General features: G+C 38.4%; 2 protein-coding genes and 1 long non-coding RNA gene across 8 annotated transcripts in view; 2 read left to right on the top strand and 1 right to left on the bottom strand.

Moving 5' to 3' along the window:
• Positions 1–25,643, top strand: part of CTNNA2 (catenin alpha 2) — a 469,784-nt gene that overhangs the window by 308,414 nt on the left and 135,727 nt on the right. The window lies entirely within an intron of this gene.
• On the bottom strand, positions 8,474–11,006 carry LRRTM1 (leucine rich repeat transmembrane neuronal 1). The gene is made up of 2 exons (XM_038178278.2): positions 10,434–11,006; positions 8,474–10,180 (listed from the first exon to the last, which is right to left on the bottom strand). Exons 1-2 carry the CDS (start codon positions 10,458–10,460, stop codon positions 8,561–8,563), a joined length of 1,647 nt encoding a protein of 548 aa, XP_038034206.1. The 5' UTR covers positions 10,461–11,006; the 3' UTR covers positions 8,474–8,560.
• Positions 11,088–14,781, top strand: LOC140002519 (uncharacterized). The gene is made up of 2 exons (XR_011809291.1): positions 11,088–11,204; positions 11,635–14,781. It is a non-coding gene; the product is annotated as an uncharacterized lncRNA (long non-coding RNA).

Below are 25,643 nucleotides of genomic sequence, written 5' to 3'. Positions count from 1 at the left end.
TTTCAGTCATTCCATTTTTGATGCAACAGCTACATTTACTAGAAATCTGCATTTTTTACTAGCTCCTCTGCTTTGTTCATACATCTATTTATTTTATTTTTTAGTTTCTTGATAAACACCATTTGGACCTAATGATTTACGGTTTTAAATGCACTACTTTGCTTTAAATTCTTGAAGTTTAATTTCCCATTTACTGTCAACTCACTTACCTGGAAACGATAGATTTGAGGTAGATTTAAGTGTTTGTTTCAAGTTTCATTTTCCAGGACTTATTCATCAAATCCTCATTAGGAGTTGTCATTAACAACCATAGCTTGACTCCTTTGCTAATGAAAAATGACAGATTGGGGCTAGGTTATTCTACATAATAGGAAAACATAACCAGGGAAAAAATAGAAAACTTTTCAACTCCCTTTTTTTATGAAAGACATGGAATGTAACAACATAAAACTACTTAGGGTAATGTTTTTGGGAAGACCTTTGTTCCGCCAACTAGAATAACATTGTGTAATGCCAACAGGCATTGGAATGAGGGAAATACATGCACAAAAACAACACAATTGGGTTTACTTGAACCTAGACGTGCCAGTCATCAAAAAATAAAAACACAACACCAACACTTGGTTCAGCATATTTGATGTTTTGTGCATAACAGAATTAAAATAGTTTAGATTTTTTTTTAAATATACAAAACAACAACAAAAACCCCAAAACAATCCACATTTCAAGGGAATAGCTCTTGGTCCAGCTTCAGTGGACTTCATGGACTGCTGTTTTCCCCACTGGAAAGCCATGTTTGTCTGTACTCATTATGTCATGAAATATTGCCACAGTGCTTTTTCATCCCCTGATGAGTGTCTCCTATGTCGGTTATCACCTAACTCTCTTCCTGATTAACCAGCTATGGGCACTGTCCCCTTTTCTTTTAGCAGTGATTTTCTCCATTCTGTACAACACCTTTCTGCCCTGACCTTCTGCAACTTGCAGCCTCGTCATACGCAATGTCTTTTGTTTTGTGGGTTCTGTGGGTTCCCCCTTACCCCAAGTGTATTTCAGATGCATTTCTTCCATTCGTTGGTTGACTCCATCATTTTTTTTGCATGTTTAGGGCCACAGAATTCACATTCAATTTATTAGATTACAGCAATTAGATGATAAAGTCATTGCATCTAGCTTTTGTTTGGGAATTTGATCTGACAGCAGCAATGGGTGCCGGGCTGCTGTGAGGGTACTTATGGAGCAAAGGGAAGGTTTATGAAGATGGAGGCAGCTGCATAATATGCCAGCAGAGAAATATAGAATGTCAAATATGGAGTGACATTTACATGAAATTAAGGTAAACATTTGACATGCGGTGGCCTCTTTAGCACAAGGATTGCAAACCTTTTAGCAGCAGCCACAAATTTCTGTTTGCAGTTAGAAAATTGCTTTGGGAAATAATCTGGATCGGAGAAGTAAATTTTCCATCAAGATAAACTTCAGAATGGAGCCAAGTTTTTAAAAGGGGGCAAAAAATCCCCAGGTGGATTATCTCATTATTATTAACATTCTTTAATATTTACCAGGCTCCCTTAGCAAGCCAGTCTGTCAGCAGAGGCACTGAATAGAGACAGGTTCAGGTTTATTCCTAGGAGCTTTCATTAGCTCTCGACTTGCAAACAGGGTTGATTGCAGGTGTGTTTCAAACGGCTGGCAGCTGGTAAAAAAACCCAAACCTCTGGAATTCAGCAGCTGTGGGCTGTTCTTGCTATTTAGTTTGGGATTTTCAGGGCTTCCTCCCTCCAGCCTTCAATTCACTCTGCTTGTGAGGTTTGGGGAATGGAAAATGGGTGAGCGTGTAAAGTGAGATTAAAAATAGAGGGAGAGTATGTATTTTAAAGGATATTCAGAAACCTGTTTTCAAGCTGAGGCCCCGGCTATCAGGATGCTTGCTCATAGCTTTTTGTAACCACTAGGGTACAGAGGTGTGCTGCTTTAGTGAGATTTGCTATATATAAACTATATAAACTGAATTGCCTTTATTGGATAAACCCTTTTAATCAGATTGATATGTCCATGCATTATTATTATGTTTAATCTCAGATTTCACTGAAAATACAGTTTTAAGTCCTCTGTCCCTGGTGTGATGCTCTGGTTTGCTGTTAGGACAAGGATGTGTCTCAAAAAAAAAAAAAAAAAAAAAAAAAGAAAGGCCAGAATGAAGTTTGCAATGAATGAGCCTGGTTTCTAACCATGTCAGTCAGATGAATCTGCAGTGCTAAAAATGGCAATTCTGTGATGAAGCCAATTTTTGTACTTACCTATTACCTTTGAAATCTCAGATTTAGGCTCTCTTAGCTCAGACATGGAACCAAATCGGTCAGGTTCCCATAGCACCCGTGCTGAAAGACATCCCTGGCACTAGTTGCAGCGTCTGGTGAGGATGTGAAGAACATGAGAGCAGTGAAATGGTTTAAAATAAAAAGTGCCTGAGCACAGTAGTATGTGCTGTTTGCCAAGTGCAGGCACTCACAATGTTATTCTTTAGCCACTGCCAATTATCTCTTGATTTCTATAAGGGATGTACATATGTGGATTTTCAGGATGAGGAAAAGTGAAGGAAAAGGTGAAAAGCTGGTGTTTATCTTAAACTGAATTTCTTCTCTTGTAATGCAAATCTGGGTCCTTTGAACTCGAATTCCTTTCACTGCAACCTGTTACATTTGACCATCTCGCCCAACTATCGCACCAGCAAAGGCGAATAGAACAGTAATTGGTTTAAAGGCTGAATAATTGTGTCTGAATGCCAACAAGTGACGTTATCTTTATAACAAAAACAATTGCCATGTTCTCGTGGAAATACAGATTTCATTGCAAATGTGTTCGCTTTAAAGCAGCCACAGTGCAATAAAATTACAGTGCTTTGCAGCATTCAGCTCGGCTCTTCACAGCCACCCACCCGATTACAGGCTCTGTCATGCCAGCAGAAGATTGTTGCTTGGTTTCTGTAATATTTTTGTAGCCTTGCTTCCCTCTACATAACTTTAGAGGTAGATTGCACTTACTCCTTTCCTATCACCAGCTTTGTCTGGGGAAGAAAAAAAAAAAAAAAAAAAGGAAAGAAAGAAATCTCTTGGTCTTGATAATATGGAAAGCCTTTTGCATGGCTCCATGGCTCTAAATGTGCTTTGTTGGTTTTCTTTCACACAGAATATGCTCTGAATAGTTGCTCCTAATACCATAATAGCTCTGGTTTATGTCAGTAATTCTATGAAAGGTTAATCTTTAAATCACCAGCATTTCCTAAATTCCTAATCAACATCATGCTTGGAAAGGAGCTCGTGTAAATGCTCAATTTGTTAATATTAGACTGGGTTGAGCAGGTCAAGGAAAAGTATAACCTTGGTGCATAATGATAAATTGAACCCAGCAAAAATACCTCAGATATGTTTGTCGTAATAGCCGTGCATGCAGAAATCGAATATGAGGGAAAATGAGCATGGATATAATTAGCAGGAGAATCTGCTGTAGTACACAATCCCCCTCTCTCTAAATGGGGGTTTCTTAGAGGGCAGAAAAAATGAGGTATGTTTCTTATAAGAGTCTGATTTTCTAGAAAGTGTGTGGTGAGCCATGGCTGGGATAGGTAGGAAATCCAGCCAGCAAAGTGAGGGGAAGAGGCAGTGGAAGAGCAAACAACCTGATGGACAAGGGGATGCTGAGCTGCCCAGAAAGTAGTTCATGGTAGAGGCAATGATGTGAGGCTGATGTCTGAGAAAGCACGTCCATGTGTTCCTCTGTAAATGCATGTGTGTGTTTGAGAAGACAGAAAGAGATGCTGGGTATCTTGCTTAAATCACTGCTGTTTGTCCTCACCATGGCTTCAACGTGGGAGGCAAAGGCACTGAAAAAATCTCATTTACCTCATGTGCACGGTGGTCACCTTGCCTTCTCACCAGCTCTCGTCTTTCCTTTCATCTCTGCCCTCACCCTTTCCTTTTCTCTTTCATGCTCAGTGGAAGTGTTTGGTGCGGTGCCCTCCTTTCCAGAAGCTGTTTCATCCCTGCTTGCACAGTTTTAAAAACTGCTTTCTCCACCCACCATCAGTCTTGGTTTTCATCTGTGCTGGGCCTTTAGATTTGCCACGTTTAAAAAAGAAAAGGCAGAGGAAGCCAGCCACAGCCTCATTTACTTGTTTTTTCTCCAGTCCTTTCTCTCATCTTTTGTCTCCTCTTCATTTCTTTTATTATTATTTTTGTTATTATTATTATCACACTAGCAATAAGCTTCCTAATCAAATACTTCTTCTTATTTGCCATTCTCAATACCACTGGAGAAGCCAGAGGGAAGGGAAGAGGTATTCAGAGCATCCTTTTGCTATCAGTGCAGAACCAGACACATACAAGAAACAAATTTAGTCCATCTCAAAAGCGAATGAGGGGCTTTTTACCGGAGCCAAAGAAAATGATCAAATAGATACACTTCAAGTACTCCTCGATGCCTTTGCTATAAAAGCACAGAACATCTAATAAAACATACAAAAATATCCTTAGGTATCAATAATAGTTTTTCTCTGCACACGTGCGCAAGGCAGTTGCCACCCAGGCATGGGACTGCATCTTCAGCCTGCTGCAGAGCATCTCGGTACAGCCGTGACACGGAGAAGAAGCTCATCCCCCTGGTCGAGCTCCCTGCAGTACTCTAACAGCGTGGTAAAGGAGGGAATTTGCAGCTTTAACACAGAGTTTCTTTGTATTTTATATTATTCAGGCCAGAAACAGAATGTGGTACATTAGCATTGATTCTGTGGTTTCATATCACTTTTTTTTTTAAAGTACAGAACGAAAGGGAAAAAAAGACAGAAAGGAAAATAAATCATCCCTTATATACATTCAAAGCATACACAGCAACAGTTCCTTCATCACTGGGTGCACTATGAGGGTGTATTGATGCTAGCAGCAAGAGATTGCATATTAGAGATCTATAACACTGAGAGTGTTAACCAGCCTCGAAAAGGTAGTTCTGTAGCTTGCCTTTCACCCTGTCTTACATACTAAAAACATTTCCCCCAAAAAATAATGTTAATTACCTTATTATAAAAGGAAGATTGGCCCTACTAAGTGGAACTTAAAAGGGGAGTATTTAAAATATTCATTTGATTTTCCCCAAGTATCTCCTGAAGGAGAAACTGTCACAACTAACCCCAAAAGCATTTTTTATTTTTTTTTTGAGCTGTATAGTAAGCCAGGATAAGGGGATCAAAAGAGAGGGAATGACATATGTTTGGACAGTTGGCAAACATTAAATCTGAAAGGAAGAGTGAGGGAAAATCACTGCAGTTGCCATAAATACATTACAAATATAAGAATTCTCTTATATACCAATGCAAGCAGCCTGGAGCAGGATGAATAACTGTTTTTTTCAATAGCTGGATTGAAATGAAATATTGCACATTTATTTTTTATTGTCCTCGTAGTTCTCATGTAAACTTTCAGAATAGACATGTAGTAAGTCACACCCAGGGACCCCCCTCTTTCCACCAGCAGAGGGGTAGCCAGATCTTCAGGTGGTTTCTGGAGATCATTAGGAGGTTGTCTCCAGAGGACACTACCCTTAGACAAGATTTTTGCATGAAGGTTGTGAAACACCTCATTTTCTGCCATTTAGTGAGCGCTGTCCTCTCCATGGAGGATCCATCCATCATCCTGCTGGAGGTGGCAAGTCATCAGTGGTCATTACCACTTCTTCGGGAGAAATGGCAACAGGCAGTACCGAAATTAAGCCCTCCCTTCTGAAATCGCTGCACCTTTAAAGCAAAATGTTCCGTTTGGTTTACTCGAGCTGCTGATGCAAGATGCATGAAGCACAGAGATGAATAAATTGCAAAGGCGGAATTGCTCACGTCTTGCAAATGTTGCTCGACGTTGCTAACACCAATAAACAGCAGGAATAATTCCAGAGGGGTGCAAACACTGGCGTGTTTAAAAACCAACCCACAAATATGCTAAAAATACATAGAAATACAACCACAGGACGATTGTTTGTCGGGATCAGTTTTGCATCAGGTTTACAGGGCCAAAAACATGACAGCACTACTACGTTTCCTTGTAGCAACAGGGGGTCACTACAGAAAGAAAGACTGTATCTGTTTTTCTTTATTTTACCGTATGTAGCCAATATTTTAGCAGTTGTGGTTGGTTTGGGAGGCTTGCTGGCAGCTAGCTGTAATCAGTCCTTCTGATTGCAGTGCTGGGTGGTGATTTGAGGAGCATATAACACAGCCCAAAGTTAGTCTTGTTTTTTGTTTTTTCTTTTAATCTTTCAGTTAAAATCCCTGTTGGTTTCAGTGGGGGGTTAAAGGGGAAAATACATATTTTGGCCCTCAGTTAGCATGCTACAAGATATTTTCTCTCCTTACCTACTCTACCTTTGCACTTAGGTTCCCCATGTGGGCACCCTGCCTTGCAGGTCCCTTAAGAGTTTCAGGATGGATCAGGCCCTCGTGGGTTTGAGGCACAAAAACAGAAATGTGCAAGTGTTTGGACAGAGAAAGGCCTAGCTTTGACAGTGACAGCTTGTTTCAAAGCTGAGGGTAAATTTTCAGTGGCTTTAATTAAAAATATAAATAAATAATAAAAATAAAAAAGTTTATTATATTTCTCATAAAAAATCCTCTCCCAATACATATACTCTCATTGATTGTACTGATAATGTTATAGTCTCATTAAATAATAAAAGAAGGTTATTAAGAGGCTATTTAATATTACACAAGGTGAGGGATGTACCAAATAGAGGAAAAAAGTTTGGAACCCTCCAAAATAGTGCCAGTTAGATAAAAAATATATAAAATTCACTCTTTACAGTTAAAATTAGCAACTAAACAACTGGAAAAACAGTTGCTTTACAGGAGAAAAAAGAAAAAAATAAGATCTGTGCCTAATCTTATGTTTATAAGTCCGTTGTAGGCTTTTGAGTATAGGTGGCAGTTGGAGGCTATAAAAAAAACACAAACCCATGTTAAATTAAAATGGATGTTAGAATTCTCATCTTTTCCTCCATTTCCAACTCAAAAATAGAGAAATATGTACAAAGCATAGCAATGTTACCCAGTTCTTGATTTTTACTTTACATTTTGCCAGCACATTATGCTATATGAAGAAAAATTCAGGGTACTCTGCCTGCTGTTATAAAACTGCCCTGTCTTCATTAGTATGAGAGGAGTTGTTCCAAAGATCAAGCAGTAGGTTGTTCACATACCAGAATGAAAAACCCGAAATACGAGGAAAGGAAGCCTTTATTTAAGGGCAATCAGAATAAAACAGCCGTGTGATTCTACATTACCAAATGACTGCTCGTAACCATGAATTCCATCTTTTCGGTTATTAGGAGGGAGGGTGCCTGTGCTCTCAGCCTCCGCAGAGGTTTCAGGGTGGTTTGGTTAGTGGAGGCTAGCGATGGCAGTGAGGGGCATGGGGTGGCTTTGCTGGAGAGCCCAGAAGTGTGCCAGGATGGCTCTGTCCCCCTCGCAGCGTGGCAGCCGAGGTTTTGCACACCCGGCACACACAGGTTGCACCACTGACAACTGAGCCGCTTCTGCTCTCCTCCTCTCATCGTGACTCTACAGTGCACAAAGCAAGGGTTTCTCTGCTCTTGGCATCTCTCAGAACAAGCATAAAAGTGGGAATAGCTAGTAAAAGCCCTTAAATTTAGTTGTTTTTTTTTTCATCTTTTTATTTTTTTTGTCTTAAAGAAAATGATGACTAGCACTTTTTCGGCAGTGTTTCAGTTATTTGGGTTTTGTCATTTGTTTGTTGTTGTTTTTTTTTCCTTTCAATGAGACTCTGCAATATGATCAGTTGTGATACAAAATACCTTTAGGGGTTACAATGCAGTTTTTTAGGGATCTTACAGCAACTTACAAGTGAGCTGTGCTTAAAAAGCCTCAGAAATCCTGTCCCAGGGACACGGGCAAAACTTGAGCCTTTCTGAGGTGCACCAGCTCCTTGCTGTGCTGACATCCAGTTACAGGTAGCACATTAACAAAAATAAAGTTCCAGTGTCATGCTTCATACCGCCAGTAACATGATGTACGTGAATGTGTAATAATTACAATGGGAAGCCATCGGGTTAATTTTCATCTGTCTATTTTTAACGTGGCTTCATTGCTCCCAGACTTTCAACACTCAGAATGAGAAGAGGTTAAACTGTTGCATTTTGTATACAGGGAACAATTCATGTAATATACACCAGTCTGTAAAAACTGTAAATGCTATTTTTTTTTATTTTAAACATTTTCCTTAGTTTACAAAAGATCAATAATCGGTACCTTTTTACACTCTCAGTTTCCTGAATATTGACAGATCTTCAAAGGGAGTATTAGCATAGGAAATCTTAAGATTGGCTGTCCTGAAGATTTTAAGACACGATAAAGCTAAAATATCAAGTCCTGCCGGCAGCTCCCCCTGCAATTTTGGCAGAGGAGTGCCTGTGAAATCCTCAGCAAAGCCCAGCAAACCCCCCGCTCCACTCTCTGCCTGCACGCCGCTATTTGGTTGCACACTGTTTAAATCCCCAAGGCAAATCACACCTCGCACTCCCTCGCTGGCTGCTGGTGACAGGAGCAAGATCCGTACTCGTTAATGATCACCAGGGCTCCCTCGATGTGGTTGGGTTTGTAATCAACATAATACTCCTGGGCTGACATGGCAGCCATTTGATGCATGGTCTGTTTCTGCTTCTGCTTCCTGCGCTGTGTCACAAAGCACTGTCTTAGCTGCCTGATGCTGGCAGGAAAGCACTTCCAGGAGACGTACAACACTAAAACCACGATGAGGAAGCTGAAAATCAGCGCCATGGTCCCCGTCACCACCTTGTGAATCTGCACGGCGTTCTCGGCGTTCTCGCCGGGCAGCGTCACGGTGATGGCGTACGTCGTCGGCTCCTCGTCGGCATCCGGCACGTTGGACGTGGCGGTCGCCGAGCCGTAGCCGAACATTTGGTCGCTGTTGTTGGTCACAGGGGAGAGGGTGTTGATGCTCGTGGGGTCCGCCGTGTCCTCGCATAAGTGGAAAGCGTACACGGCATCCAAAACGTCCTCACCCTGCGCATACTCGGGGGTGGCACAGAGCAGGTTGCTGTCGTAGCGGCCCTTGAAGTTGCTCAGCCAGGAGGCCAGGGCGCAGACGTTGCGGCCGCAGTCCCAGGTGTTGGCGGAGAGGCTGATGCTAGTGAGGGACTTCCAGGAGTCCAGGATGCGGGAGTCGATGTAGGTCAGCCGGTTGGAGTCCAGCTGCAGGGACTTGAGGTGAGGCACGCTTTCGAAGACGTGAGGTTCGATGTACTCGATTTCGTTGCCAGAGAGATCCAGCTTTTCCAGTTGCCATATCCAGTCCAAAGTGTTGACGACGATGGTAACTTTATTCCGCCGCAAGCAGAGCGAGTGCAGGGAGATGAGCCTGGGAAAGTGGGCTAAATTCACCTTCACCAAGTCATTGTGCTCGAGGTGCAGCTCGGTGAGCTTGAACAAGCCTGCAAAAGAGTTTCGAGCCAGGCTCTTTAACTGATTGTATCCTATGTCTAGAAACTTCAGGCTGCGACAGTCCTGAAAAATTCTCACCGGCACGAACTTGATGGCGTTCGACCGCATGTGCAAAGTCGTGAGTTTTCTCAGCCCGTGAAACAGGTCGGGCTCCAGCGCCTGGATGTTGTTGTACGATAAATCCACACTGCGCAAGTTTGGCATGGGTCGGAACGTGGTGTTGGGCAGTTGGGTTATTTTGTTGGAACTCAGGGTGAGCTCTTTCACTCGCCGCAATTTTTGAAAGGCATTCCCCTCCACTGAGCAAATGTGATTGTGATCCAGATAGAGCCACGTGAGCTGCATTAACCCTGTGAACTGTCCGTCATGCAGCTCTGAAAGGCTGTTGTACCGCAGAGACAAGCCCATCATGCCCGACAGGTTGCGAGGCATCTCTGTGAGATTCAGTGATTCACAGTACAAAAGCCTGCCCTCACACCGACATAGCTGTGGACACCCACTATTCACGGCTGGAAGCATTTTAGAAAAGATACCCAGCGTACACAATATCAACCCCGGGGGCTTCCTCAGCAGCCAGTTTAAACAGAGACCGATAAGAAGGAAATCCATTAGCAAGAATATTTCCAAATATGCTCGAGAATGTCCATTGAATCTTTTCAAATTCTACATCATATTTTATTTAAGGGAAAATAAAAAAATAAAAAATAAACAACCAAAAAAGCCAAAACCAAAGCAGAACAGCAAACAACAAACACAGAGCCAAATATTTCACTTTACAGCATGCAGGAGCTGTGCAGCATTAAAGTTCACAGACATTCAAAGGTAAAATGATAGTGATTTTGTTCATGTTAAAGGCTGCAGCAAAGAAAAAAATCTTTCTTCATGAAAGAATTTAATTAAAAAGTGTCTTACCCACCCTTTTCCAGAGAGTGACAACCTCCATTCAGTTGCTTCCTTTGTGTTTGGACTAATTATATGCAGAGCTAAAAAAGACCCCTCTGTGCTACAAATTCAGTCCCTTTCAGTGCTGTGCAAGGCTGGCAAGCTCACAATGTCTCACTTCGCTTCTGCTCAAAGAGCTCAAGGCTTGTCCAGCTAGCTTTTTAGCTGACTCCTAGGACCTGCAAGTTTCAGAACTATGTGCATGAGCTTGATCTTCTCCTTCTCCCTCTGTCCTTTTCTCTGCAGTTAACACTGTGGCGTGAAAAAAACTCCAAACTCTTTACTAACGACTCCACAGGATTTGGCAATCTGTTTAATGTCCATCATTTGCAACGACCATTGACCGGCACAACCTTTACTCCATAGAGAGATTACCATGCATTCACTGACCGGCTAAGGGTAGCTTTATTTCCCATTCTTTGTTCGCTTTGCTTGTTAGGTGATGCTTAGAGCAGAGAGACAGCAAGAATCCCTTCCCTTCAGCCGAGCAGTATGTTGGTAGAGCATGCAGAGGCACCTAGTGTTCACTGAGTGTCGTAAGCTGCTCATGATTGTACGCCTGCACTGTGCATCTCAGACATGGGCAGATGGAAAAGGGGTGGGCATAAAACCAAACGCCGGAGCGAACCGGGAAAGTAATATATGCTCTTTGATGAAATGGAAAATACTTTAAGCCTATCTCTCCATTTCTCAAACACGCACGCACACACAGCCGCACAAATCATCAACAGCGAGGCAGTGCTAAGTAGGAAGCTCGAGAATTAGGTTTCTTTTTTTTTTTTTTTTTTTTTTTTTTGCTTTTGTTTAAAGTCTGAATTTATAAAGCCATTAGCCGGGAGAGGGAGATACTTGATTTCTTGGTTGGGAAGGAATATGTAAACCAGTATCTTTGGATTGCTTTTTCTCTCTAATTCTGTTGATGAGATTTGCCTTTCAGAGACTTCGGGGTGGGGGGGGTGGGGGGAAGTGTGTTTTTATTCTGACATTGTCTAAATAGAGCATGATTTGAAATTCTGTGCATTCTTTCTCATAGAAATGCAGCCAGAGCTCTGCAAATAGGAATGTCTGCTTTCATATAAGCTTTAATTACATTTGGTCGTTTTCCATCCTGCATATTTTGTGTGTGTTCAGCACATGCCTTTCCTAAAGGCTTTTTTTTTTTTTTTTTCTTGCAGTGTATGTAACGGCACACAAAACTATTATTCTTGCACTATAAAGAATACTGTGCTTTTGGAATAAGATCAGCATATAGGTTGCTCTGGCTGTGTCGGCAGCATGCAAAGAAGGGGTGGAAAACCCAATCAGTTAGTAAGTTCTGCAGATCGTGCTGCTTTTTGTTCCATGTACCAAAAAAAAAAAAAAAATTCTTGCCTGGTAATTTGCAGTCCTCATTATCTATGGGAAATGCATCGACAATGAGCTCTCTCTAATTTTTACTGACTGAAAAACATACAATACTTCTATCAGGAAAACGCTGGCCATCTTTTCATATTATGAAATAGAGTCTAAAGCCTGTGTGCTGGTGAATGTGATCAGAGCTGACAGCTCACGATTCTGCACGAATCCTCTATGAAGAAGTTTCACATGGAAATACAAGAATTGCAGAAGATTGTGCTAATGTTCTCTTTAAGTCAAGATCGGTTGCGAAGTACCGGAGGCAGGGCAAAACTGTTTCATTTCCTTGCTTTTTCACAGCCATGCTAATTTTAAAAATCTTCTTTTTGAAGTATTTGTTGCAGAGGTATGAAATGCTGGAGCTGTTCGTTGTGTGTGAGTGTGGCTGGCTGCTGTGAGTGTGTGTTCGTATAGATCAAGGAATGCAGTGATTTGATGCAGTAAAAGTTGTTTTGCAGAAGTCGTGGAAAACTTAGACTCTTGTTCATAAAAGTGCGTGAAAGAGATTCATTAGAAATGTATTTGCTGAAACCATTCTTAAATAAATTACAAATATAAATCACTTTGAGTGCAGTCTCAGAACCTGGGAATTGATGTGCTTTAATGCTCCCAGTCCGGTCTATTCATGTTCTGCTATTCACAGTCCTTGCATTTCAGGGGTCTCAAAGCAAAAAATGTGATGCTTTAACACCATATGAACCTCTTGTATGTTTTAGTATTTGGGCAGGAAAGCTGAATGTGTTCCTCCTCTCCCAAAATCGTGCTGTCTTGTTCAAAGCAGGCTGTTTATGCAAGTGTCCACTGGTTGCAGTACACCTTAATTTTGTTTCTCAGTACACAAAAGCAGGAGGGAAAGCAACAACAGATGCAGGATAAAGAGCAGAGAAGCAGGAGAAATGACTAAAAAAGCTCTTGTGCAAGAATGTATTCCAGACTGCAATCCCAAATATTTTGATGCAGTTAGCAAAAATAAAATAAAATAAAAGATGATTTGAACTTTACAGATACTGATCAAAGGTTCAAAGCGATGAGGCTGTTTCACTTGAAAGACTGCAACCCTGCAAGTCTTGATGAGGTAGGTCTCAATTCCCTCTCCCATATAACAATTTGGAGACAGATCTGCAAAAGTAGCCCTAAAAATTTCATCTCTGTCTTGAAGGAAAGCTGACATTTTCTGCAAATCAGATGACGATAATGATCACTTAGTTACCATCTAAATGCTATGTATAAAGTGAAGAATTCCTCTGGTAGAGATAAAACTCCATGATACATCAATGTGAAGGGCTGAATACTTTTTTTTCTGTGATGCTTCTTCTTGCTATCACCTGGGATACAGCTTGGATCCTAACCAATCTGCCTATTCCCACACTGGCATATAATCTATTATCATTTGGTTGCCAGAGGTAGAAATTAGAGCAGACAGTAGAAAACCTATATAGCATCAGCTGGAAGGCTGACAACTAGAATTAGGGACCCAGAATTAATGGCCCTAAGCAGAATCTCACAGCTCTGTCAGAGCTCTATAGCACAAGAGACTCTGCTCTTATTTGTCCAAAAATGTGTTTGTAGAAAACAATCCAGGTAGTCTTAAAATGAGAGACCTCAGTGTACATTTGGGACTGTGATGCTGAGGCAGAATGGTAACCAAGTGTGAGAAATGGGGCATGGGGATCTGAAAAGACAAACCTTGGTGAATATATGGCTTAGCTCTGAATTACCTTTTGTAAATTTGTTTTTCTCTATGTTTTTAAACTTTTTTGCGATGTACTTCTTCAAATAAAACTAGGAATCCACTTTGAGCATGACTGCAATGCAAAGGGCTTAATTTCTACTGTCTGAGCTGTTATCACAGCCAAACTGTTAAGTTTACACATTTTCTGGTGTTTCAAAGCCTCTGGCAAATCTCTATAAATTAGTGGATTTAAATTAGCTTTATTAAATGTGCTATTATAGATCATTTTAAGAAGCACAGACTAAGTTTATATGTTTTTAAGGGAGATTGATTAAATCAAAATAAAGTAGGTTACAGAAGAACAACTCAAGTAAAGTTTTAGAAAGTTTAAGTGGGAAACTATTGGAGTCATCACAAGTGAATGGGGTTGGGACAGAGTAAGCAAAATCAGAATCTGGTCCTTAATGTCTAAGTATGCATGTATACATGTTTTCAAGTATTAACCACCAGCAGCAAATAGTCTTGTTTATCATATATATAAAGTACTGAGTATACTTCTTCCTTCTGGCATTTTCTGAGTGGTTTCTATCAGTATAATAAAAAGTGAGGTTTTTAGTAGTAATTTTAATTTCCTTTCATGAATGGGCAGACTCAAACCTTGATCTTACACAGTAGTCTTTAATTTTCAGGTGCACTGAACCATGGCATTTCATATAAAAGAAACATTTAAAAACAGAAAAGGGAAGGAAAAGATGTGACTGAGTAAAGCAAATTAAATCTGTTATTTCTCTGATATTTATATCTTGGACATCCCTGACATTTGGTTAGCTGTCCCTTCTACATAAAATTTAGGGTTTCAGGTAATAAGAAGTCCATCACCTGTATAACTTGTCTCTTTTAGTAAATGTAAAAATGAACTGTATTACACAAGCTTTTGACCAAAATAGCCCTGGCTACTCAAGATGCTAAAGTAATAGTGATAATTACCATTCATTTCTTGCAGTGCAGAGCAGATACACTGAGTTTTTTACTACCTTTAAACAATAGATATTGTAATGTAAATCATCTTACTGTTTTTGACAATGTGATAAACACTTTAACTCTCAGTACAGCCATTCCATTGTGATCATCAGCCATGTTCAACAGTAGATATTCATGTATAGCTCTATTAAGCCACTCATGGAAGAGACCTATGTGCAGAATTGTCAATGCAGTGTGAAAATGTCAATTAAAAAAATATATATTAGTGATAAGATGAAGTGTCTCTCTCCTCTGTTCATTACTAGTAGAATACTTGAATGAGCTAGACAATTACTGATTCTCTTAGGTATCTGTGAAATTGCAGGTGGATTTCTGAATGCTCTGTCAATGTTCTAGGCAGTGTTATTGGTTGTGAATGTCTAGGTGTAATGGAAAGATGAGTTATGTTAAAAAATATAAAATATCTCCTTTTGTCATTAATCAACACATTGTTGAAGATCTTTTAGCATCTTGGTCAAGCTAAGACTGTTGTATTACAGTCAGGTTGTTGGAACTCCTGGTTTATAGGAAAAGTGAAAAATTTTACCTTGGTTTTCAATTAACTCTTGCTAGTTTATATCTCTAAAAATGTCTTGGGAAGTCTGGAGTAAGCATTTGTAGAGAGCAATGATTAGTATTTGTGATAGTTTTAGTCATATTTAATTAGAAATCAATTAGTTACACCTTCAGAAAAGCTAAGAAAGAAAAATGCTTCAGAAAGGTTTGTTTGTTTCAAGACCTTCCCAAGCATTTCTGGAGGTGCCACTGAATTGAAAGTAGTTGATTTCCAATTAGTTTAAGAGCAAAGAGGGCCACAGCTTATCCATATACCTGAATACATCTGCTTTGCGCTCTTCTGCCTTTCCTAGTTCATCCATAAGGATTATTTTTTAATAAAATACAATGTTAAATGCTTGATTATTTGCATTTCAGGACTCATTTTCACTGAAATTACTCTGTTTTCTCACTAGGATGTAGCTAACCAAGATGGCTGCTGACACCACTGCATCTTGTTTTGGTTGGTTGGTCAGTTATTTTATCATTGCTCTATTTACTCAGATTCATCAAACCAGAGAGAGATCAAATGGTGGAACCATGAATACACAGCAGAGTGGCAGAATAGCAGAGTTGCTTAGGATATTGAAAAATCGCCTGTAGCCAAATCAGTTGTGGCACTAAACCTATTACGTGCACATAACTTAGACAGGTGCTACGTGCCCTTCTCTTGGAAAGACTTGTGTTGCTCAGAAAGTTGGAAAGTCTCATCTGGGGACACAAATATAACCATGCCAACACACTTCTGCTGTAGTAAAGTCATTCATATTACGTTGGGATTGCCTTCCTGATGCAAAACTGTTACTTTTTTTTGTTGAGGACATAATTTTGGTGGCAATAAAGACTTTACAAACTCTTTAAGTTTCAGGAAATACAGAGAATTGAGAGGCATTTATGAAATCAATTATTAAAAGCTAGGATGAACAAGTTAAAAGCTGTTCCTGGCAGTATCCTAGAAGGTCTTTTTACAAATGGATGAATTGCTCTCGGAAAATTTTCCCAGAGCAGAAAATCTGTTCTTCTCAGTATTAGACAAACAGTTGTTAATCTTTTTGTTGTTGTTGTTGTTGCTCCTTTCCAAATGTATTTTAATGTACAATCAGACAAGATAACTAGCCTTACGCTGGCTTCTGTAGATACCTAACTGCAACAAACATAGGTTGATGCTAAAGTCACTGTGAAACAAGAATTTTGGAATCAAATAAAGACTTTAATTGAGTTTTCTTCCATCAGAGAGGGTACCATTTCAATTGACTCCAATGGCTTTGTGGGGAAGGAAACTATGCTTTTGGATACTGCTACCTGGAAATTACAGAAATATTCCTAGATCTAACTTGTGGGATTACTGAAGGCCTGAACAATATGAACTAGCTTTTGGAGTCATAGAAAGAAATGTTGGACTGTAGCAGAATGTCTGTAGCAAACAGGCAATCGGCTCTTTGGCAGACTACATTATTCTCAGTTACTCTCAATGTGTTTCTTGGTATATCTTGGCAGTTAGAAAAGACCGTGTTTTTATGTTTCTCTCCTTCTGCTCTGATGATAGCCATAATCTGAAGGGAAAACTCAGTAAAATTTGTTGAAATCATGCTTGTTTCTCTATTGAGTTTCATTGGGATATTAGGAGGAATCTGAATCATTACAGAGAAGTCATAATGCATAAAGCAGATTGCAGCCTCACATTTCAGACAGAAGTCATTGTGATTTTTGCAAACTTAAGACGCTTTGTTGACTACCTGAAATATTTATGGCTTAATTACGTATTATTTGCAACTGATGTAATGTCTAAGAGCAATAATCATGGGTCAGGAGTCTCAGAAGGACATATTTAAAGGCATAACAAAAGATGGTCATGCCTTCTAAAAAAAGAGAATAACTTGACCTTTTTTTTTTTTAAAAAAAAGTTAAAAATACTGAAGCAATATCAAGCAGTTTCATAAGGTGGGGGTTGTGTGTGGTGTATATGTAATCTTAGAAACCCAGCTTTACTCAACAGCTAATTTAGTTTTGTGAGAATCAATGGCAGGCTTTGAAATGTGCCTTCCTGCCTCATGTTTAGTTTTATTTCAAGGTGTTTGTGTGCCTACACTAAAGTTTTATGTCTTATAAGGAAGAAATGTACAATGTAATCAAAGGCTTGTGTTGCTCTTTTACACTCAATAAATGTGTAGAAAGGTATACTCAACACTGTAAACATTCCCAAAGATCCCAAAGATCCTGAATTTACCTGCAAAGCTATAAGAGGCGTATGTAAACCACGTTAGCAACACATATACAATAATAAAAATGCAAGTTACCTACACATTATATATGTTTGTACAGGTGAAACAGCAGATTTGAGGGCAAATAGTAATAAAACCACAGGGTTTGCTTCAGATATGTTTAAATAGCGTCATATTTCCTCTTCTACTGCTGTAATTTTAATTCTTCAATATTTATGTAACGTGTAGAGTTTATAAGTTTTATCACTTATCCTCAGTTTATATTTTAAGTGAATGGAAAAATGCATAATCAACTTGAAAAAACTGGAAAGGCTCAGCCTGTTTTCAAGATATACGATATTTTACTTTGTTTGGAATTCTAGAGACCATTTTTAAAGAACACTTGGCTTACTTCTGCTCCTTTTTTTTTTGTAGTGCAAATTAATTATAATTTGACAAGAGAGTGCTTGATTTTCTTCTTCAGATTTGGTGTAGTGCCAAGCTTTATTAGTTAGAGCCTCTAAATCAAAATCAAAGGTCAGTATCCGTGAAATGCCTGTGGCTCAAGATATATTGTAGATCTTTCCCCATTATTTAGAGATTTTTGTCTTTGAAAATGTGTGTATATATTTAAATGGATACTACTGTATGTTCATGCATGTCTGTGGAAGAATAACCATTTCTCATGATTACATTGGTAGTATTTCAAAGAGCAATCCTAAATATGTGAGAAATTATTGGTGTGAAACTCTTGAATTATGTGCCTCTGTGGCGTAATCTATAAACTCAGGCTGAAGGTTCATGTCCCACAGCATGTTGTATGCAGTGACTCCACTTCTCCTCCCAGCCATGGGGGAGATGAGCAGAGATCCTTCTCCCAGGTCTCCCCCAGCATCATCCTCCATCCACCTGTAGCTTGAACTGGCATCAATACACACATTGCTCAAGTGGGTCCATTTGGGGAACAAGCAAGTAGGGGACTAAAAGTGATTAAGTGAGCCATGGTAGTGATTGCTGAATATGCCAGAGTTCAGCTACTGAGCAGGGAGAGGCACATGAAGATTGGTAGCTTGAAAAAGAAAAGAAAAAGAAAAAAAATAATAACATCCTGGAAGCGGTACTATATGTCCTGACCCTCACTCTGCTTCTTGTATTTGTATACAAGTTTTACTGCTTTTTCTAAGACTTTAGTCTTCCTACATCTATTGATCTATTGTTTTGTTGTTGTTGTTATTTTCTGTTTCCAGCCTTTGATTTCAAGGATTGTGTCTTCCTGTATAATACTCAGCATGGCAGGAATCTCTTTTTGCTATGTCCTAATGAATATGATAATAATCAACACAGCTTGGATGCTCATGGCAATAAATGCTGAAAAAGAATAGTTGAATTACAATTGTACCAGACCTGTAATAAGTAATCAGTACAATTGAGGTTTGGTCACATTGGCTTCCTATAGTCTCTTAGGTGAGCTTGAACCATGCACTGATATTAGGTCAGTAGAAGTCCCTTCTAGCTGTTTTCCTGGCCATGAAAACCATGAAGGCAATGAGCTTCAGCAGATATTGAAAATGTAATGGGAAGAAGCTTCCCTAATGATAGAGATAGCAAATGAAGTTGGGAGGTATTTGCTGCTTTATCTTCTGGCCAAAGAAAATAGTATTGACAGCAGTTTAAAAAGCAGTTATCCTCCCCCATCCCCATGCCCCAAAAATAAAAAGGGGGAGAAAAAGAAATAAAACAACACTTTTGGCAGGTGCTATTTTTCCACGGTCCTCAGTCTGCTGGACTGTGGAGTCCACTGGATGCTTCTGCAGCACTGCAAAGTAATGCTGACCTTGGGATACTTCCCTGAAACACATTCAGCTGAGTCTTTTGAGATATGTTCTCTGACTTTCTGGATTTTCTGGCACCGTTGTGTCCATTAAATACTGATTAGATTTCAGAAATCCGAGAGACCAAATAATGCTATCATCTGTTCTCTACTTATCTTAATAATATTGCCAGTAATATTCCAATATATCAATTCTAGGATATTCTAGACCTAATCTGATGCATGAAAAATATGGACACTATGCTTTTTTGTTTCAGAAGCAGAACAGAACCAGTTTATTTATGGATTGAATTTTGCTATATTGCCTAGAGATGATGGTAAAAAGTGAATTAGCTACTTTCAAGGACTGTTAGAGAAATACATCGTTTTTCATAATGTTTGATGAATTGCTTACAGTACTTGTTTTACTTAAAACTGCAATTAAAGATCGCCCTCTAGTCAAAAGAAAAATGTGATAAAAATGTGACTTGAAACTGGGCAGAAAATTTTCTAAAGCCCTTTGGGATTAATTCCAGTAATTATTCAATCTGACGTTTTCCAGAGAAATGACCCTTTATGTATGAACTCCATTAATCATAATAACATAGTTCACATGTCAGAGACTTCTGTCCTGTCACTTCATATATAAGATTTAATAATAGACTAATAAACATCCTTACTAAATATAAGAAAATAATAAACTGGTTTCAAAACATCTCAATGCATCTGAATTGGTTTTATCTAGGTTTTGGCCTTGTGAGATGGGACATGTTGTGCTTGTGTCTACACAAATGGGCTGAATTTCTAGGCTGTAGCTGTCATTGACATCATGTCTCCTGCTAATTTTGTGCAATTTCATTCAAAGCATTTTAAGGACTTTTTGCTTTCTTTTCTCCTCTGACCTGTCCTGCAGAGGTTTGGTTTGTCTATCTATCTGCCTGGTTGTAAACATTTGTTTTATGAATTTACTTGTGTAAATAATTGGGCTATTATCTTTTGCATGACTTGTATGTAGGAAATAAAAAATCTACTTTACATTGTCTACGAACAGAAGAGTATTATTTTTCTTGCATGTGAACTTATTGCATATTATTGGAACTGCACAGTGAATATTGAGTATCTGTCTGTGATGATAAGCAACTTTTAAGAAGATTGCTGTTATGTCTGTCATTGTTTCATCAACTGAGGATATTCCGTAGTATTTTCTTGCATTAAGAAGTGGTGATTTAAAAATGCAGCTGTGATTAGATGGTCCTATTTGAGGAATTTACCATCCTCTTTTCAGATTTTGACATTCATTTTTTTTATTTTTTATTTTTTTAACTGGGAAGTGGAATTATCTATGCTCTGATGAGAAGTGATAAATATAATCTTTGCTGCATGTGGATAAAAGACAAATGAGATTGCTTTTACACAGCCTCCTCATGCATCTTCTGACTTATTCAAAAATTGGAGAATAATTCTTTGTCTTTGGGGGTTTCCTTCATATATATATATAAATATATATATATATATTTCATTATTTCATTATGAAGCAATATAAGGTGTACCTAAACCATTACAATGACTAATGCTTTCAGTTCAGGATTTTTACATGTCAGTTGTCATTCTTTGCACATTCCAGTAGATGGCAACTCCGGTCTTCTTGACATTTCATCTCCATTCAAACTAGAAATCTCTTCTGTGTCCCCCGCCCCCCTGCCTGCTGCATCTCATCTATATAAATGGCTAAAAGTTTCACAGAAACGTGGTTCAATTTTACTTTTATTGAAATCACTACATAGTATCTGATTTGAACTCAAATAGTACCAAAAAAAAAAAAAAAAAAAAAAGAAAGAAAAAGACCCGTAAGCACCAATTCTCCTGGATCATAAAGCACACACTGAATCCCCCATAACTTTTAAAAACATTTTAGGAGTTTTCATAAAAAGGATGAGTACCCAATTTTATTTTTATTTTTAATGTGAAACAAATGAATGGATCGACAGAAAATACAGTGTGCTAGCTTTAAGTTTGATAGCTTGACTAAACAATCTAGTCTGTATCTCTTTATCCTAAATATCAAATTATTTATTTGCACTGTGCACAGTAAATACTTGATTAAACTTTTAAAAAGTTGCAAATGATATTTTTTTATGAATATGGTGATGATGAGGATTGTCTTGGGTGAGGGGAAGTGTAGGACCCAGGGCTTTCAGCGTCGTGTTAGAGATGAGGATTTTCTCAGATTCCCCTCTGTGCTTTTATTCTGTCCCATCAATTGTGTTATTAAAGCATCAGTGTAGAGGAGTCTATTTCTCCATTTTCCTCTGCTGACTTTCACAACTTAAATACTTGCATGTAGAATTTCAAGACATAAAACAAAGCATCTCTCTCTGTGAATGAATGCCAGACATCAACAGGCACAAAAGGTTGTGATTGCTCTGCCTGGGTTGGAGACTAATGATCATAACAGTCACACAAAGGATCCTTTCTCTAACTCTCTGTGTCAAGACTGCAGTTTAATTTTCAAATCCCTTCCACTAACTAGCAAGGTTTTATTTTGCAGTTGATGGTCAAAAAGAGACAGAGGGAGGAACAGTATATATACATGTATATATATATAAAAATATGTATATATAAATGAAAGGCAGGTCTAACTTCAAAAGAATGCATGTTACTTAGCAGATTTGTTGTTGTTGCTGTTGTTTTTGTTTACCTACTTCTTCCACAGAACATTTTCGGTAATCGTGCAGGAAACTCAAACTGCCAAAGTCTGTAGCATCAGTGATGCTATTTGATGCTCCGTCTTATGGTCAGAGACAGATACAAACATTTATTGTTTAAAATCAACTGCAAAAAGTTCTAAGGCACAGCAATGTTTAAGGCCAGATTTAGATGTTCGTGCTTTTATTGGTTTAGTAAAATCCTTAGTTTTCAACCCAGACTTTATTACTCTGTGGACATTTTTACTTCACAGAAACAGTATTAAAATAAATTATGCTCATATAGGACAAGCAGAATATTGGTCTATTTAAGCCTGACTGATTTTTATGTAACAAATTAGAGAGCAAGGTAATTAAATCTCTTTTGAATGTGTGTTTCATCTCTGGAAAGAATCCCAAGAACCTTAGAAAACTGACTTTCAGGTTATATACAGGTCCTGGGTCTATTGCAGCCAAGTGGCTTGTTGTTCATTATCGCATTTAGTGCTACAGAAACTACTCCACCAGAGTCTTTATTAAAACTTGCTTAAGGCTAGCATTTTCCCTTGGGTCAATAATGACTTTAGAGGAATGGATGTAGAAGCTAGATTTGTTCTAGCTACTGGAATGAATTATGTCTCATCGGGGCCCCCAGGCTAGTATTTCAAATTCGCCACCAGGCGCTTCATCAAAAATTCCATTCCAGTATTGAAAAGACCTTGTGCACCTATTAGTAAAAGCAGAACATGCATCTGAAGATCTTCCCCCTGCCCAAACGATGCAACTGTATATTTTTCTCCGTTGACCCCACTGAGTTGCTGTGCACACCAGTGAAAAATCAGGTTTAGAAATGTCTCCTGAAGATTTCATGCATCAGGGAGATTGTTGCTAGTGATTTCCGATTAAAATATGGAGCACAAACAAAGCATCAAGCTAACTTTCTACTGCAGTGCTCCTACAGCTAATAGCCATTAAAATCCAGCAGCTCATTTTAGTGGTGTGAGCACGGTATTTATGAGGGGGTACCATATGCAAATACCTTTTCCTGCTGCGAGCCCTTGCTCAAAAGTAGTGCAGTAGAAGTCTATGCCCCTATCCTACTCCTACAAGCAAATATTTCTGAAATATGCAGCTTCCTTAATAAGTAAAAACAACTTTTTTTTTTTTTCTCTCTTTTTTTTTTATTTTTTTCCAGTTTGGAAAATCTTCTCATGTTGATGGTAAGGTAAAATATGAACATAGATGAGGCTTTGGATCTGTGATCCCGAAACAAATTGCTAGCTCTCCCATTTCTGTTTTTTAAAAATGATCATGTGAAGTTTACAAAATTTAGTGGCATAGTATATGAGCATTTGTTCTCTTTCCGTGTCTTTACAGTCTGAAATATCTGTTGAAATGCAGTGGCGTTTGATATTAAAAAGAGAGAGGTAATGGGTAATAGGCAGACAGGTGTTTGGCTTTTCTTTGTGCTTGTCAAGGACAAAGTCTTTCAGCGCGTTATTTGGATGGCTCACAAGCACATTCACATTCACATCTTATTTTTTCTTGCTGACTGGATTTTCCCTGAGTGCTATGTTCAGAGATTTCAAATGCAACATTACCAAGGAGGTGCCATTAAAATCTGAATCAAATGGTGAATGTTAGGATAGATATTGCACTTCAACTGCCACAACTGTAGCCTAATATTAAATATAAATAATTATTTTCATATCTACAGTGACATTTTCCCTATAACCATTTTCATGGTTTATTTCTAGACTATCAACTGCAGAAATTATAAAACATTCTTCTGCCTTTGGTATCTATCATACACCACACTCCTTACTTTTCATCGCAGAACAGATTTTCCAGGTGTTTCTCTACAGAACATGGAACAAACCAGTCTAGCATCTACAGTAGACAGTGTGTTGCCTTCTTGTAATATGTTTCTTTATTCTGTATTGGAATTTTAGAAAATAGCATTTTAAAAACATCATGGCAAGGGTAATTGAGTAGATATTGTGTAGAAGTAAGTTTTCTTCACAGTTTGTAAGGTTGAGACATTTTTTCACATAGGAGAAAAAAATATCAAATTCATAATCCAGGCAGCTCAAATCAAAATATAAAAAATAGAAAAAAATACATATAGATTTTCTGTGTATACACAGTATGTATGATCCATTTCTCTTTTTTTTTAGGTTCTATTTAATCCCTAGAAAGAAAATGCAGATTTTTGATCAAGATATGAGACATCAACTTTTCAGCATGAACTTTTCCTGTTCAGTTTCTGCTTTAAACAGTAGTGATCTAATACAATAGTGGACCCTATTTTAGGTGCTCAGATTTATTGTTCTTTAGACATCTTTTAAATTGTTTGTTTCTTTTTACTTTAAATACATGTAAGTTAGGCTTTAGCAATGTTTTGTTTTTTTGTTTTTTTGTTTTTTGTTTTTTTGTTTTTTTCTAGAGCATGGAGAATAACCAGGATTTAAAAACATGTTCTGATCTTTTACATATTCTCAGGAGCTGAAATGCATTCTCAGCAAAATCATGAGATTTGGGTTTCTCAAGTACCTTTAAAGTTTTGAGACTCAGATCTTGACAGTAGTTTGGAGCCTTCTCACCAATAACCTTTTTGTTTAGATGGGAGGTTCCCATCTAACCCAGTCTTAAAAAGAAATATAAACCATTTTTATATCCAGAGTTAGAAGAAAACCCTATGCAATTTTTAAGGTGATTCTTTCAATTGGTTATGGCTGGGCAAGTCATTGCAAAACAAACTATCATAGTTCATAGAAGTGCAATGGATTTAAGAAATCACTTAGTCCATCTTTCTGCTGTAAAGCGTATCAATTTTGTGGTTCCTGTCTCATTGGCTTCTCCTGTAAGCCTTGAGAATTGAAGATTTCTCAAGGAAATCTATTCCACTACTTTTCAAATTTTGAAAGTTTAGCAAACACAATGCGTTCAGGGTTTTACTGCTGATGGGCTGGGTTGAGACATGGTGCCAAAAAGACCATGGTATTCAATCTGAGACATTGGTAGCTCTGCACACAGCATTTCCCTGGCTGCAACGAGGTTTCTCACTGAGGACAGTGCTTGCTTTTTCTGCAGCTGGGTGACACCGATGACTCATGTTCCATTTGTGATTCACTAACGCCCCTGGAACCTTTTTTTTTTTTTTTTTTTTTTTTGCAGATTTTCTACTACTCATTCTGTTTTATAGCTGGTTATTCTTGACTGAGTGAGTATCTTGCACATGACCCTGTTGGATAGCACCTCTCTTTTTTTTTTTTTTTTTCCTTTTTCTTTTTGAGAACATAAGTGTAATTTGTCAGGTTCATTTTGAATTTTTATTATGCCCTTCAGAGTACTTTTCAGTGCTTCTTAGCTTGGTGTCATCTCCAAATTTAATAATTGTAGTTCGTGTTCTATCACCTAGGTCATTAATGACAATATGAAACATTGATGGACCCAGAAAAGTCTGTGTCATTTCTGAGTCAAAGAATTGCTTTTAGGTAACAAGCTCGTTATATAGCATGGATAATTAGATTATATTAATAAAACTAACAGAAGAAAATGTCCACATTTCCTTTTCTTCTCTCAATTTTTGCATGCCCAGATAGAGTGTAGGGTACAAATAAACTTTGTAATTTAAATAACAAAAACCTGCAAGGATTTACAATGAAAGTTTTCCTCCTTTCTTAAAATGGCTTTGATCCCATGGGTGCTTACACAAACACAGCCCTAGTCTTCGCCATTTGAGCTGTGTAACATCCTTTCCCATAGGTTTCAATGAGGTCGAGCACTCACTTAAATGCACAAATTGCTTTGTGCTGAATTACATATTTTCTTAACTTTCATTTAA

Source organism: Anas platyrhynchos, chromosome 4, assembly GCF_047663525.1.
Source record: "Anas platyrhynchos isolate ZD024472 breed Pekin duck chromosome 4, IASCAAS_PekinDuck_T2T, whole genome shotgun sequence".
NCBI lineage: Eukaryota > Metazoa > Chordata > Aves > Anseriformes > Anatidae > Anas > Anas platyrhynchos.
The sequence above is the reverse complement of the archived record's forward strand: the minus strand, read 5'-3'. Positions and strand labels throughout refer to the sequence as shown.